The 15,919-nt window shown below is 45.4% G+C and overlaps 2 protein-coding genes across 5 annotated transcripts; both read left to right on the plus strand.

Moving 5' to 3' along the window:
* Positions 1-1,596: 1,596 nt before the first annotated feature.
* Positions 1,597-9,445, plus strand: LOC102718782 (UPF0481 protein At3g47200-like). Its single transcript, XM_006663299.2, has 2 exons — positions 1,597-2,202; positions 8,789-9,445. The coding sequence occupies exons 1-2, from the start codon at positions 1,597-1,599 to the stop codon at positions 9,443-9,445; spliced, it is 1,263 nt and encodes a 420-aa protein (XP_006663362.2).
* A 576-nt stretch (positions 9,446-10,021) lies between these two features.
* LOC102719057 lies at positions 10,022-14,119 on the plus strand. 4 transcript variants are annotated; one of them, XR_001551507.2, is made up of 5 exons: positions 10,022-10,616; positions 10,950-11,361; positions 13,253-13,397; positions 13,480-13,545; positions 13,828-14,119. XR_001551507.2 is itself a non-coding variant. In XM_015842668.2 (4 exons), exons 1-3 carry the CDS (start codon positions 10,398-10,400, stop codon positions 13,369-13,371), a joined length of 750 nt encoding a protein of 249 aa, XP_015698154.1. In that variant the 5' UTR covers positions 10,022-10,397; the 3' UTR covers positions 13,372-13,397; positions 13,480-13,703. The 4 variants fall into 4 exon arrangements, 3 of the variants coding, with proteins under 3 accessions (XP_015698154.1, XP_015698153.1, XP_006663363.1); XM_015842668.2 differs by lacking the exon at positions 13,828-14,119 and having other exon boundaries at positions 13,480-13,703; XM_015842667.2 differs by lacking the exons at positions 13,480-13,545; positions 13,828-14,119 and having other exon boundaries at positions 12,813-13,345.
* Positions 14,120-15,919: the final 1,800 nt, after the last annotated feature.

Raw genomic sequence — 15,919 nt, forward strand, 5'->3', positions numbered from 1 at the left:
GCACAAAGAAACTATGAAAGGAAATGAGTAGATAATGAATGATGTTAAGACTAAAATATGGTTTATCCTGTTTGAGTTGCTGTGAAGCAATTCGCTGACGGACAGGAAGTTTCTTTCCAAATGAATTATGAAACTCATGCTCAGAGTTTGGAAAGCATGTTGAAATAAATTGTTTGTCAAAAAAACCAATATTACATTAATTTGCAGCTTGCATATCAACGTTTTCTAGCGACTTGCTGACTACGAAAGTACTCATCTATGTATTGTTGTTGTTTTTCACCCTCATGTTTAAGTATAGGAAGAAGACAAATGTTGGAGTTTCATCTCTAGACCCAAGCCACTGCCTGGGGATAGTGTTCGTAGCTACTCTAAGGCCGCGTTCGCCACCTCCGCTAGTTAACTTATCCTCTCTTGTTTTCCACACGCACGCTTCCCAAACTGCTAAACGGTGTATTTTTTACAAAAAATTTCTATAGAAAAATTGTTTTAAAAATCATATTAATCTATTTTATATTTTTAATAATTAATAATTAATTAATTATGTGCTAATCTATTACTACGTATTTCGTGCCAGGATAAGCCCTCCACACCGAATGCGGCCTAAGTCCCTCTGCTTCTATTTTTTTTCCTAAATTTTATAGTTCCGAGCCTATTGAAAACTGCATAAAGAGATAATATATTTATTAGCATTGAACTGATTCATCGCGTTACCGTGAATACCAGTATTGTGTTTCCTAAGATATCCTAGTAGCTATGACGCAATTCTATGGGAGAGAATTTGTCATTCCCTATAGCACACCCTGCTTGGTGTCACTTGTACGGTGGTGCCGAGGGCAGGATGTGACACACTGCCCGATAGGTTGAGTCGTAGCAGGATCGTACTACTTATCTTTTTCTTGTCAATATACAACTTCCTTCCTCTACCATGTGTATTTCATAGACTAAAGATACATATCCTTATATTATATGGTATACGGCCGGTATACCATATGGATACTAGTCTAGTTGTTTTGTATTAAGACTCTTAGATTGCCCTTTGTATATATGTCTCCGCCGTAAGTTGTATGGAAAGGGCACCTTGGCCCGTTGTTATTCTTGTGCTTTATAATTATCTTGTAATGGTTATTGCTGGTAGTTTCCTGTGCCTTTTTCCTATAAGGATTTCACGCTAAAATCCATGTCTCAGTTAGCCCTATTGGTTCTAACAGAAGGTATAAACTAGTGGTATATGGTCGATTATTATCACTATGCAAAAAATAACATATATATAAGCAAGTGAGCAGCAACAGGAGGGGGGTAGAGACATAAGAAGTCACTTGGTCCATGGCGCCAAATCTTTTTTTTTTCTAATTAACGACATCACGACTAAAAGTGGAGCAGTGTTCGTGAAGATGGCTCGCTTTTTAAAGTAAAAACAGATCGTTGCTTTGTAAAATCAAGTACTAGTTATCATTGCAACGCCTCCAATATACATATATACCGGGAAACTACAGAAGATTTGTGTCGTTATTATGTTGGCAAGTTTTTGACTAGTAGGGTACGTAGCTAGTATATGCATGATAGCTCGCTAGAGCTTCAGAGCTAGCTCGGAAGGAAATGGAGGATGGCTGTAGCTGGGTGATGGAGATGGAGAAGATGGAGAGGGAGACCGACGCGGCGGCGGAGATGGCGCTTTGGAGCAAGCACTCCATCTACAAGGTGCCGGAGTGGATAAACGGCGTGACGAGGCGCAGGGCGTACGTGCCATTCCTCGTCTCGCTGGGTCCCTTCCACCACGGCGACGCCGCCCTCGCGCCCATGGAGCCGCACAAGCGCCGCGCCATGCTGCACATGGCGAAGCGCAGCGGCAAGCCGGTGCGGGCATTCGTGGCGGCCGTCGAGGCGGTGGCCCAGCGGCTGGAGGACGCCTACGAGGACATCGGCGAGGAGTGGAGAGCAGGATCAGGAGGAGGAGGAAGAGCGGTGACGGCGAGGTTCGTACAGGTGATGGTGACCGACGGGTGCTTTGTGGTGGAGCTGATGCGGATGAACAAGCTCGGAGGGATGCTGCGTGGGGATTACCCGACCAACGACCCCGTCTTCAGCGAGCACGGCTACCTGTACCTCATGGAGGTGATGCGCTCTGACGTCCTCTTGATGGAGAACCAGCTGCCTCTGCTTCTCCTCCAGAGGCTTCTGGCTGTTCAGCACGGGACGACTCCGGTAATTATATACTCCCCTCTACTTTTTTTATTTCACGCCACCGAGGCCTGGATATAGGTTTCACCATTTATCTATTTTAAAATTACTAAATAGTTATGTAAAATTATAAGTCATGCTCAAATTTCCATAGTAATAATCGAATCGTAAATCTTAAGTAAAACAAATGATCAAATGTAAACTCAAAAGTCGATAGTATCAAATAAAAAAATAGAGAGAGTGTTTGTTTTCTACCCCTCTTTTCTAAAACGTACAAATTAACCTAGCTATTACCGCTGCTAAAACCTTGCAGTAACTAATTTTGTAGTGCCCTCTCATCCTTGAGTCATTTGGATCAATCTTGCCTTCTCTATACGAAATTAATCCGGACAAAATGTTTCTCCTACCCATTTCTTGTTTTTGATGCCATATGCACCACATAGGTGAGGAAATGACTAGTGAGCAACATTGTCGGTTGATGGTCACCGAAAGCCGGATACGCCGTGATATGCTAGATCGGGCAATACTCCAATAATTATTGTCCTTCAGATTAGTCTACCACACAACCTCGTTAACAAATATCATGGCTCAGTGTTGTCCTGAATTTTGAATGTTCTGTCACATGCTTTCGCATTCTGTTTTCGATGGTGATTTTGGACCAATTTTTAGCAAGTGGTATGAAAGCAAAGCGATGAAGGGAGATCCAATGGACGCTACTGTGCTACTCCTTAGCTGTCATGGGCCAAAACGTATATTGTAGGATCGAAACAGAGCTAAACAGACCTACCAGAGGGGGTGAATGGTAGAGAAAACCAAAACCCAAAAATCTTTTGCGGAATAAAAGATTACCTCTGGTTAGCCGCTCCTGCGATTACCTCTGGTAACGCCGTCCTTTGCCGCCAATCTGGTTACGCCGCTCCTGAGATTAACTTGATCGCGTTGCTCCTATGCCGTCAATCAGATCGTCGAGATCCAGAGAAATACCGGTAGATGAAAGCAGAATATGTAGATTGAATGCTCTCAACTTTATTGCTTCAACTAGTATTTACAAAGTGCAACAACAGCATTCCTCTCAAAATTATTGATCTAGAATCAACAACTATTCAACTCTAATTTTCTAATTCTAAATCTCCAAAAGCACACAGGGAGCATACCCTCGGTACCTATTTATACAACAAAATCTTTCTCTGACTAGGAATCAGACTCCTTAACCTAGTAGGACTCATCTCCAAAATTATCTCCAATTAGAATCCAAAACCAAATCTCGGTGCTACAGTAAAGTATCCGCTACAGTATCCCGATTTGCTACAGTATTCCGGGTCCGCTACAGTAATCCGATCCGGTTCGCTGCAGTGCTTGAACCCGTTTGCTACAGTGCCGCGCTACTGTAGCGATCCGATTCATGTAGCAACTTTCTCTTTTTTTTTTCTTATCCAATTTACTTCGCGATTTTTTGGCGCTTACACAAGCAACATGTGAAGCCCGTTACGATTCCACCTCACACGGTGTTCCTACACCATGTGTCATCTCGTATTCAACATCGTCACCCGGCATTCTCGATCGTCCGGACCTTAGCTCCTCCCTGAGCTTAGTCACGATCCTAACGCCGTTGACCGATATTGACTTTCGAGAATCACGACTCCAGTCCAACCATGTCACATGGCATCCCGACCTCGGTTCCTCCCTGAACCTAGTCATGGTCCTTAATAGCCATTGACCATAGTTGACTTCAAGTCACCTGCACACATAGAGACAAACCAACCGCTTCCGGGCACAGATATCGCAACCTGACCCACATTAGTTACACACACTCACACAACACCATACCCGTTTCCAGACCAAATTCTGTCACTTTATAAGCCAACTGTTCATCACAATATATAGATCATGACTATGATCTTACACATCTGCCACGAGTATCATGCCCGTGACGGAGAAACAGGAAACCAAAACATATCAGTTATGGGTGAACAGCCTGATATGGATTGATATTATTGGTAACACATATTATTGGTAACAAATATTTGTGCGACCAACCATGAAGGTGTGTAGATGGCCTGTTACCGATTTATAACTGTAACATTATCGGTCACGGGCCATATAACGAAGACGACCGTGACAAGTATTCGCAGCCTGTTACTCATAGTCGCAGTATAGGTAAAGGTTATTAATTAATCTAAGCCCATTACGGATATATATTTTGAAAATAATAAAATAGTAAAACTAGGCTGGCCTTAGGTGTTACCATTCGTGCCATCCGGAAACAGCAGCAATACATAAACATATCACATAGCAGCACATATAAATCCCATTAATACACACAACAATCCAGGCATCCAGCAATAAACATTAAACAGATATCGCCTGCAATATACAATCCTGCAATTTCGGATTTCTAGTCTTTATAGGCATCTCAATATACAATACCTGCTGCACAGAAGCAACAAGCTCTGAATGCAGCAATTTATGCAATCCATCAAGACTCGATAAATCGTAAGTCTTCATTTGTACATTGTTCAGAAAAGTATTGTTAGACATTTAAATGAATAGCACATGAAAGGTGCCTAATAGGCAACACATAATACAAAAATTCATCGAAAAAAGTTGACAACATAGAAAAGTATGAACCAAGTCGCAATTACAAACTTAGTCCCTATAATTGCTAGTGTGAAATTACCCTTTTAGATTGATTACATCATTTAAAAAAAAGGAACAATTTAACAAGAAAGCGACAACTTAGTCCCTGTAATTGCTCACATCAATAGGCGTCAGCTTCCACATCCTGACTATAGGGTGAAAGTTTCGGTTATTAAGTAAGTTCTGAAATAAAGAAAATAGTTTAATACGTGGGTTCTTACGGACAAGTCTCACGGTCAAACGTATTCACCTACTAGGATAAGTTCTCATGTGGTGACATACATGATATCCACACATAACTCCGGTTAGACCGAGAAGTCGTACTTATGAGTAAGACTTGCTTTTTATCATGTTTGTCATCCTTCCGCACATATGACTCTCAATGTTTGTCATCCTTCCGCACATATGACTCTCATGTCTTGTCCAAAGCTCTTTCAAACTGGTTCTACTCTGACAGCATGTCCACGTATGTATCAGTAGAATGTCAAAGCTGAGTATGCCTGAAAACCAACATGTGAATCAATTGTTCAGTATAACTAATTACCTCCGTTGCACACACATGATTCCAGATATGAAAATGATTAATTTTCTAATAAGTATTCATATGTATAACGGTTGTTCACTGATCCTGACATATATCTCGCTATGTGTTTCAATTGATGCATGGGTACGTACAGAATGATGAACAGGTGAACAACATGGTTCTTGATTTCCTAGGGCGCCTCGATATGGTTGGCTCTAACAAGCTGGGTGTCACGCCCAGAAATTACTCACACGAATTTCTGAACTTAATTGTGTATTAAATCCCTGTCCAGGACCAGCCAGGGTACACAAAAAGACAATGTTGATTACATAACCATCGTTCTTAGAAACAACTGAAAATAACACTTATTCTAGCGGAAATGCAGCGGAAAGAAAAGGTGGACTAGCTCCAGCAGGTACGGCTCCCGTCCACAGGCAAAGCTTCGACGGTAGACCAGCTCACTCCTGAGAGACACCTCCATCGGACTCGACTTCCAGCTCTGGAGGGGAAAGTTAAGCAAGGCTAAGTACAAACCACCGTACTCAACAAGTAACACGGAAAAGAGGGTAATACATGATGCATAGGGATCATCAAGGGCAGGCTAGGGTTAGTTGCAATAAAACAGCAGTTAAACAAATAACAGAGATTAAAAATGAATAAAGATAATTGAATACAATAAAAGGTAAGTAAATAACAGTTATAAAATACCACAACACTGTCCAACGTTACACCACGTTGCAACAGGCCCAACCACTACTCAATGTTACACCACGTTGCAGTAGTCCCGAGTGAAAACCAGTTTACTCAAGTTATTAAAGGTTCACTAATCACAGTGAAGCTGGGAGTTCGCCCGTAACCGTGGGCACGGCTATTCGAATAGGTTATACTCTGATCAGAGGTGTACTACTGTAGCCACAAGACACGACTCCACTACACTTGAACGTGCGCCGACATACCACTATGGTATACCGGAAAGGAGACCTTGATAGGACCCGTCACACAACCCTCCCTATTTAATCGCACCGCACTTCAGGTTTCACCCCCTCCTTTACACCAAGTCGGGCAGTCCCCTCTTGTGCCTTGGTAGATCCGGAAGCAGCAGAGGCTTTCGTTACACCACGATTGCCCGTCCATACTCCATCACGCCTACCCTTGCCTCGGTACGTCAAATAGTTCGAAGCCATGCTTCAAATCCCACCTTACCCATTTCAGCATGTGGTTAGCACTTAATTACTTTCAGGGTTTCCCATAAACCGGTCCTTAATTGCCATGGGTGCGACACTCAAAACCATGCACCCACAGCCCACCAGTATCAATATTTTAGTTGACATTAACCCGAACGGGGTAATGAATCATTATTACCGCTATTTAAAACTAAGCATGATTAAAGGTGATTCCATGAGCTACTTTTTCTAAGCACGGCTAAGCGTTAACCTAAGCCTAACTCAAATCTAGTTACCCCTGGTCTAGCAATGAATAAAGTTGGATAAACAACGGCATAATAATAAGGTTTACCCGAAAGAATAAATACAGTAAAATACTTTAGTTAAAACAATGCATATTTGAATAAAGAAAGCGGGAACTTTGCAATAATGGGTTCAATATGATCAAAGATGAGTGCCACTTGCCTTGCTCTGGCCCCTGGGGTACTTCGGCGACGATCTCGAAGTAAACCGGCTCTTCGGTGGGGTCCGAATCTAAGCGACCAAGCACAAAAATAAATAAAACAGGCACAAACTCTACTGAAACAACAAAAGAAAGTATTTTTAATGGATTCTTGACAATTTTATGAATTTAATGAAATTTGAATGGACCTAAACGGAGACTAGATGAATTACTTATGAATTTTATAAGTTTTCTGGGTTTTTTAACTAAACAGAAAAATCCTAAATCAATTATTGCGCAATTAATGGGGCTGCTGACGTCAGCGAGGAGAGAGGAGGCGCTGACGGGTGAGAGTCACCTGTCGGTGGGAGAGAGGGGAGAGGAGAGGCTGACAGGTGGGCCCGGGAGGAGAGAGGGAGGAGGGGCGCAGCGGCGGCTGACGGGTGGGGCCTGTCGGTCGGCGAGAGGGAAACAGAGAGGGGAGTGGGGAGAGCGGCTCGGCCGATGGCGGCAGCCGGCGGCGGCGCTCGACGACGGCGCACGGCACGGCGGCGACGGCGCGACGGTGACGACCGGCGTCCGGCGACGGCGCGTGGCGCATGACCGAGGCAGCGGCGCACGCGGCGCAACTGGGCAAAGCGACAGTGATGGACTGGCGCGGCGATGACGACCGGGCGACGAGCGCGGGCGTGGACGGGCGCGGGTGGCGGCGGCTTGACGTCGGAGTCGCGAAGGCGACGACGACAGCAGCGGGCGGCGGCGACGACGAGCTCCGCACACGTCCGATGACGGCGTGCGGCTCGGTGGCGGTCGGCCGGGAAGGAAAAGAGAGAGGGGAGGAGGAAGGAGACGCTCACCGGCGGCGGCGACCGTGCGGTTGAGTTGGTGAGGTCGAGGCAGTGGTGGTGATGCGGGTAGGCGCAGTCGATCGGCGATGGCGGCGGAGATCACTCGGCGACGGTGAGGAGGTCGGGCGCGGCGGCGACCGGGTGGCGGGAGAATGCGCGGCGCTGGGGATGCTCACCGGCGACGACAGGGGCGGCAACCAGTCAGCGACGGCGAGGCGGATGTGATGACACGGCTGGACGGCGACGAAGGGCGTCCGACAACGAGATCGAACGGCGGCGACGACGGGGCAGCGTGGCAGCGGATCGGGCGGAGAGGAAAAAGTGGGCGACGGCGCGGCGGCGGTGGGGATTTATAGTGCGGGGAGGCCGGCTTGGGCGGGGCGGAGGTTGGAGACCGAGTCGGGCGCGGCGAGAACTCAGCGGCGGCAGTTGCGGCGGTGGTTGCAGTGGCGGCGCGGCGTCCGGCTCGGACGCGGCCGGCGCGGGCGCGGGCGAGCTGGCGCGGTCGCTGACAGGTGGGTCCCACCTGTCAGTGGCACGAGGGAGGAGGGAGGTGGCAACGGACTTCGCGGGCGCGGCGCGGGCGAGCTGGGCCGAGGCGGCGGCCCAGGCGCTAGGGAGCGCGCGCGGGGAGGAGGCCGGTCAGCTGGGCCGGCCGAGCGGGAAGATGGGCCGGCTCGGCTGGGCCGGCCCGGGAAGAAGGAGAGGAAAAAGAAAAAGGAAAAAGAAAAGGAAGGGAGGAAAATTGGACTTCGGCCCAATTTGAGAAGGAAGGGAAAAAGAAAGGAAAAAGGAGGGAAAAAGGAAAGCCCCACTTTTGCCGGGTTTTAAATTAATTTGTTTAGCCGAATTTTATACTTCTGCAATTTGAGTTTAAATCCTGTTAATTGATTTGCGATCCTCGATTTAATTAAATTGAGTTCTTTTAGAGGGATTTTTCCTGAGTTAATTAAGCCAATTATTATTTACGAATTTCTTTTTACGATTTTAGGCTTAGGACAAAACTCCAGGTGTGACATTGGGCCTCCACCCCCTCGACATTTTCCACAAAAGCTTCTGCGGAGTCGGTCAGGACTACACATGGACGCAGAGGCAAGAGGTGTTCATGCCGTCGGCGGTGCAGCTCCATGAGGCTAGGGTCCATTTCGAGCTCAGAAAAAGCAATGGCGACAACCTCCAGGGCGTCCAATTCGAGCGTGGTGTGCTGACCATGCCAGCGATCTCGGTGGACAACTCCAGCGAGAAACTGCTGCTCAACCTAATGGCGCTGGAGCAGCTCCACCCGGAGGCCGGGAACAACGTCACCGCGTTCGTCTTCTTCATGGACAACATCGTCGACACGGCAGAGGACGTGGCGCTACTAAAATCCAGGCACATCCTCAGGAGCGCGCTAGGGAGTGACGAAGAAGTGGCCAAGCTTTTCAACAACACTATCAACAAGGTGGCGGTGATGGGCCTATCCAGCCGCCTCAACAACCTGTACCGACAAGTGAACGCGCACTGCAGCAAGCCCTGGAACAGATGGTGGGCGAGCCTCTTGCACACCTATTTCAGTAACCCATGGGTGTTCATTTCCCTTCTTGTCGCCTTCATTTTGCTTGTCGCCACTCTCATGCAGACAATCTGTTCGGTCATGTCACTCTACAAGAGGTAGCCCTATTCAAAGGAACATATTCTACTAGCATGATATTACAGTGAGGAAAGTGCATGAAGTAGATGTCAATATTTCTTGGACCTGTTTTCTTTATTAAAAACAATGGAGCTTGGAGCTGTTTTGAACCAATAAAGAATTGTGTTTCTAAAACTTCATTTGCTTGGAAACTGACCCTAATGTCTAGGCGCTTTTATGTGCTTATTTGGTAGTGGGTGTAACAACTGGATGTTTCTTAGTTTTATGCCACTCTTGTCAAATTTTCCTTTATGAAGGTGTATGCATATATGTTTGAGTTATGGGTGGACAGAAAACTCGTGACTCGTTAGCTCGCTTGACTCACGACAAGCTCGGCTCGGCTCGACTCGACTCGTTCTATTTTTTTAACGAGCCGAGCTGATATTTTAGCTTGTTAGAGATAACGAGCCAGCTCTACTCATGAGCCTTAAGAGCCTGAGCATATACCACACTCCACAGTCCACCCTCCACCGGCCCACAGGCTACGGCCCAACGCTTCACGCAGCCACGAAGGTAAACCCTAGCACTCACGCAGTCACGCACCAAGCCACCAATGCACTCACGCCGCCGCCCTCGTCTCTTTCCCTCTCGGCCTCGTGTGTGCGACACACAGGCACAGCAGGCAGCGACGCCACCGGATCTCCCACCGGCCAACTCCGCCGCCGGTGCGCCGCCGGCTCTCCCAGGCGGCCACCCAAGCCCTGCCGCCTCCGCTGCCAGCGCTCCATCTCCGCTGCCGGCGCCCCGTCTCCGCCGCCGGCTGTTCGAGGCGGCCAGGCCCCAAGCCCTGCCGCCTCCGCTGTCGGCGCTCCCCCTCGGCTGCCGGCGCCCCGCCTCCGCTGCCGGGTGTCCGAGGGGACCAAGCCCCCAGCTCTGCCACCGGCTCTCCCCCCTCCGCTGTTGGCGCGCCGCCTCCGTCGGTTGTCCGAAACTCTGAATGGAGCTGGCGCCTCAAGGTGAAGGACCTCGACCACCATCCCCGAGCAAATGCGCGAGTGTGACGCCATCCTCGTCGGCAGGTGCAGCGACATGTACACGCTCTGCACGGATTGCTCCAAGCAATGTTGGCCGCAGTCGAGGTTCTGGAACAGCAATTGGAGCACCAGGAGCACAGCCGCTGGAATCAACATCACGAGCTAATGTCTCCATGTCTGTGGTATGTATGCAAGTTGCAAAGCCTTTGTGGTTTGTGCCTTTGAATGAATCATTATATTTATCTGTCTCCACTCTCCATGTTTGTGGTTTGTGCCTTTGAATGAATCTGTGGTATGTCTCGATGTCTCCATGTCTGTGGTCTGATGATATAGTTATGTGCTCCATCTAAAATTATTTAGCCTTGAATTTGCATTTAGCTTTGAGCCTTTGAATGAAAAATTGCATATTTGTGCCTACTAGTTAGTAGTTACTACTTCCAACTACTAAGATAGCTAACAGCTACCAGCTAGTAATCAGCTTGTGTGGGTTTGTGTATGAAAAATAATTTGCGCAGGAAATGGACATGGTAGTCGTGCCAGATGAAGGAGAGGATGAAGAGAACAGCTTTGACATGAATGATGAGATGTCGATGAGCCTACCTTCTTCAAGAAGCGGTAGTGAGGGAGATGATGGAGAAGAGAAGTCAAAGTCTCGTAAGCGAGGTGCAAAAAGGACCAAGGGAAGTATTTCACTATCTCCTTCCAAGGGCAAGGTAACAAGAGGAAAGCGTGCTGGTTGCTGGAAATATTTCAAGGTGATCAATGTTCCCTCCAAGAGGGAGAAAGGGAAGATGGAATGTAAGGCAAAGTGCAGGTTTTGTCATCACAGCTATGGATATCACCCTGGGGGAACCACTACAACACTGAATCGTCACTTAGACAAGTGCACAATATATCTGAACAAGCTTGCAAAGGCTAAAGCTCAAGGTACACTTGATTTTCCTTCAGTTGATGGTTCTATGGTTGTGCATCCTACTGAGTATGATCATGATCACACAAAACTTTTGATTGCCCGTATGATAATTCAACATGATTACCCATTTAGGATAGTTGAGCATAAAGGGTTTAATGCCTTAATGAAGTGGATGAATAGTAACTATGAATTACTTGGTAGAAAGGCTATAAAAAATGAATGCATGAAATTTTATGAATCTGAAAAGAAGCAACTCAGAAAAGTTCTTAGGGAGGCTGAGACCATAAGTTTAACTACATATATTTGGACATCCAATCAAAACCTTCGGTATATGTGTTTGGTGGCTCATTACATAGATGTTGATTGGGTTTTGCAATGTCGTGTCTTAAACTTTGTTGAGGTGGACCCTCCTCACACTGGTATTGTGATAGCTCAAGCCATTTTTGATTGCTTGGTTGATTGGAAAATAGAAGATAAGGTCATGACAATAACCCTTGATAACGCTTCCAACAATGACACCGTTGTTTCAAATTTGAAGTCCAAGCTTGCTGCTAGAAAAAAATCACAGTTTGATCCAGATTATTTCCATGTTCATTGTGCTGCCCATATAGTCAGTTTGGTGGTTAATGATGGCCTGCAACCAATTCAACCTTTGATAAGCAATCTTAGGAACACTGTGAAGTATTTTAAGAAGTCTCCAGCTCGTATGTACAAATTTGTTGGAGTGTGTAACAGTTATTCTATTAGAGTTGGAAGAGGGTTGTCTCTTGATGTTAAAACAAGGTGGAGTTCAACCTACAGGATGCTAGAGACAGGCATTGAGTATAGAAATGCATTTGATTATTATGCTGAAACAGACACCAAGTATGAGTGGCTACCTATACAATCTGAATGGGATGTATTTGACAAAATTCAGCCAATCTTAGGGGGTGTTTAGATTGAGAAAATTTTTGGGAGATGTGTCACGTCAAATGTTTGATTGGATGTCGGAAGGGGTTTTCGGACACAAATGAAAAAACGAATTTTACAGCTAGCCTGAAAACCGCGAGACGAATCTTTTAAGCCTAATTAATCCGTCATTAGCACATGTTGGTTACTATAGCACTTATGGCTTATGGACTAATTAGGCTCAAAAGATTCGTCTCAAGATTTCTTTCATAACTGTGTAATTAATTTTTTGGTTCATCTATGTTTAATGTTTTATTTAGGTGTCCAAAAATTCGATGTGATGTTTTTGGAAAAAAATTTTGGGAACTAAACAAGGCCTTAGGAACAATGGCTGGTGCAACCACTGCCTTTTCAGGGTCAACCTACCCCACTGCCAATGTTTTCTATCCTTACATAGCTAAAGTTAAGATTGCAATATTAGCTTCTAAAACACAAGCAAATTCTGCACTGATAGAAGCTGCAAGGCTTGGGTAGCAGTCTGGACACTATGAACCTGATCCTAATGATGTTTTGCTAGTGGCTATGGCTGATGCAATGTTGGAAAAGTTCTGTAAATATTTGGAGAACACAAACAATATCATGATTATTGCTACAATCCTTGACCCTAGGTTCAAAATGAGGTACATTAAGTGGTGCTTTAGTGAGTTTTTTGATGAGATAAGGTGTGTAACAAAGGTTGCAGCCATAACTGCTGAGATGGAAAAACTGTACAATAAGTATGAGGCGATATGTCGCCACAACCAAGGTGGGAACAACACACACACTGGGCTCTCTGCCTCATCCTCAAGCTCTACGACCACCTCATTGGCTTCAATTATTCCAAGTGGTTTCCAATCCTTTTTGCAATCAAATGCTAAGGAATCCTCAAAATCTGAGTTACTCATCTATCTAGATGAACCAAATGTTCCCCTTGATGATAACACATTCAACTTAATTATTGGAGGTAAATGCCCATAGGTTTCCTGTTGTATCCAACATGGCAAAGAGGTTCTTGGCTATTCCAGCTAGCAGTGTGTCATCAGAGTCCACTTTTAGCACCGGGGGAAGAATTCTTGATGACTACCGTAGTTCTTTGAAGCCAGAAAGAGTTCAGGCTTTGGTGGTACGTAATGTAATGATTATTTATGCTTCTTTATTGTGTCAAGTCTTCTGTATAAATTGTTCACTTTGGACTGTTTTGACAGGGAGAAGATGGAGATGATGACATTGAAATAGTGGAGTTCCCAAATTGTGTGGTGGCAAGCAACTAAGTATATATTCAACTTATTTACTGCCTATTGCCAACTTGTAGTATCTAGTCATGTATATAATGCACTGTGCTGCCTGAAATACAGTGATAAGGACAGATAATGTAGATAATGTAATGTGCTGCCTCTTCATGGTTTATAAATATTTCAATTGTGTGATATAAAGTGATAAGGCCTTATAATTGTAGAAAATTGTTGTTTTCAATGTTGCTTTATGAGTTATGACATATCATTTTGCTATCTGAATATCTGATCATCCATTCATCCATGTTGTTCTTGGGAAAGGGAGAAATGATGGCTTGCTGTTGCTGCTGAAATTCAGAAGTTGGCCATCATGGACATGTGCCCTTTCTACGTTGCAAGCTGCAACTTTACTAAATAAATTTGATGTACTAAAGTGTGGATGTGTGTGATTCTGTATTTCTGTGAAGTGTTGAACTGTGGCTTGTGCTTCTGTCACTTGAGTCTTGAGTCACTTCTGTGTACACTAACACTATGGACTATGGTCTGTCAATCTGTCATCTGTGGACTGCCATCTGTGAACTACTAGACTGTGGTTGTACATATGGTTTGCATCCTTGTTTGTGTTTTTGCTTGTATAACTTGCTGCAAAATTGTTTGGGGCCAATTTTATAGGGATTAGTTCGCGAGCCTAACGAGCTAGCCTGAGCTTTCCCACGAGTCGAGCCAAGCCAAGCTAGCTCGTTATTTTAACGAGCTAAATCAAGCCGAGCTGTCTCGGTATCCACCCCTAGTTTGAGTCTAGTTGAAACAATTAGGCCCATTTCATTCTAGGCTCTCATAGTCTCGTACCCTTAAAAAATCATCAGCTACCTGCACAACACCGCTGCTAGGTTATTGTTTCAAGAGGTTGTGTCATCATTGGCCATGGATGCGGTGGAGGAGGCGATCCTCGCTGTCCATCATGGGGCCTCCCAAGCTCTATCGTCACTGTGCATATGTGAAACAAAGGAGTCAACGTAGAGGATTACTGCCGCTCCCTGCAACCACCAAGGCCAAATCCAATACTCACTGCAGCTGCTTGATCTGCTGTCATGGCTACACAATCCACCTAAGTCAGGGCCACCTCTAGATCGATGCTTTTGAGGCCCGGCTGGCAGATCTGTGCTCTCGAGGCCTGCCAGCACCAGATTTGGCTCCTAGTCTCATGCTGGAAGCCACCGGTACGGGAGGAGGAAAGGCCGAGCACCACCGATGGGGAAGGACCGATGGAGCAGAGGAGGGCCATGGGTGGGGAGGACTGATTGGAAATGGTATGATAGAGGCATTGTCTATCCTTTTGGACCTTGCCATTATTCGGTTTAGGTAACTCTTTGGCTTTCTTGGTCGGTTTACCAAAGTGGGAGGCTAGGCCTCCCTACAAAATTGGCATACTTGTTAGGTTGATTAAACACATGTCGGACATCTTTTCGATGCTTGTGTGACCATTTCTTGATGAAATTGGCATTCTTTACTCCACTGTAGAAAGTAGCATCACTTCAATGTCCGTGGCACTAGGGATGTTGTCACGCTTATCGACGAAGCATCAAATTTATTCAAAGAAGGATTTGGTGTCACTGTGCATGATCTGGTAGGCATCCTGTATGGCCCCAGAACATGCAAACATGTCTTTGAAGTTGGTGATGAAATGGGAACACGTTTTGAAGTGACAATCAATAGTGCACACGGGCAGGCTAGTAATAAGCCAAGGCCGAGCGAACACTGTTAGGGATGTGTATAATTTTCCCAAAAGCCAAATACATGTTATGAAAATACATGCACAACCAAGACATAGATTTAACATGAAAACCCTTATAGGAAAAAACCACAAGCACCAATCTACAAAACTCACTACTATGAATTGATACAAAACGGATGGAAATAATAACGAGAACCTATTCTCTTCCCCTGCGGTTTACAAGAGTATATATAAGACGAAATCACATAGTCCTAATAGCAAAAGACTAGGAGAATCCTAATAGAAAACTAATCCTACTCCCAGTAGTTAACGACTGGGAAAACCCTAATAGGAAACTAATGTGAATATAGAATTCTAGTCAAATTAGGATAACATAATTAACAATCTCCACATTGACATGAATTTCCTTTTGTAGCATTAAAAACATCAATCCAATAAACACCTCATTGGTCAAATTGACTGCGTGCCAAATAGTCTCGAAGAATGATACCGTAAGACCAACCAAGCTTGAGTAAAGCTCAAACTTAATAGAAGGAACTGACTTTGTCATCATATCATCTTGGTTATCATGAGTACTTATATAACATATCTTTACATCACCATCAGCAATAACACCTCTAATAGAGTTGTGGGATACCCGTACCAGAGGTATCCTTAACCTGTATGTATCCGTATAGG

Source organism: Oryza brachyantha, chromosome 11 (genome assembly GCF_000231095.2).
Source record: "Oryza brachyantha chromosome 11, ObraRS2, whole genome shotgun sequence".
Classification (NCBI taxonomy): Eukaryota; Viridiplantae; Streptophyta; class Magnoliopsida; order Poales; family Poaceae; genus Oryza; species Oryza brachyantha.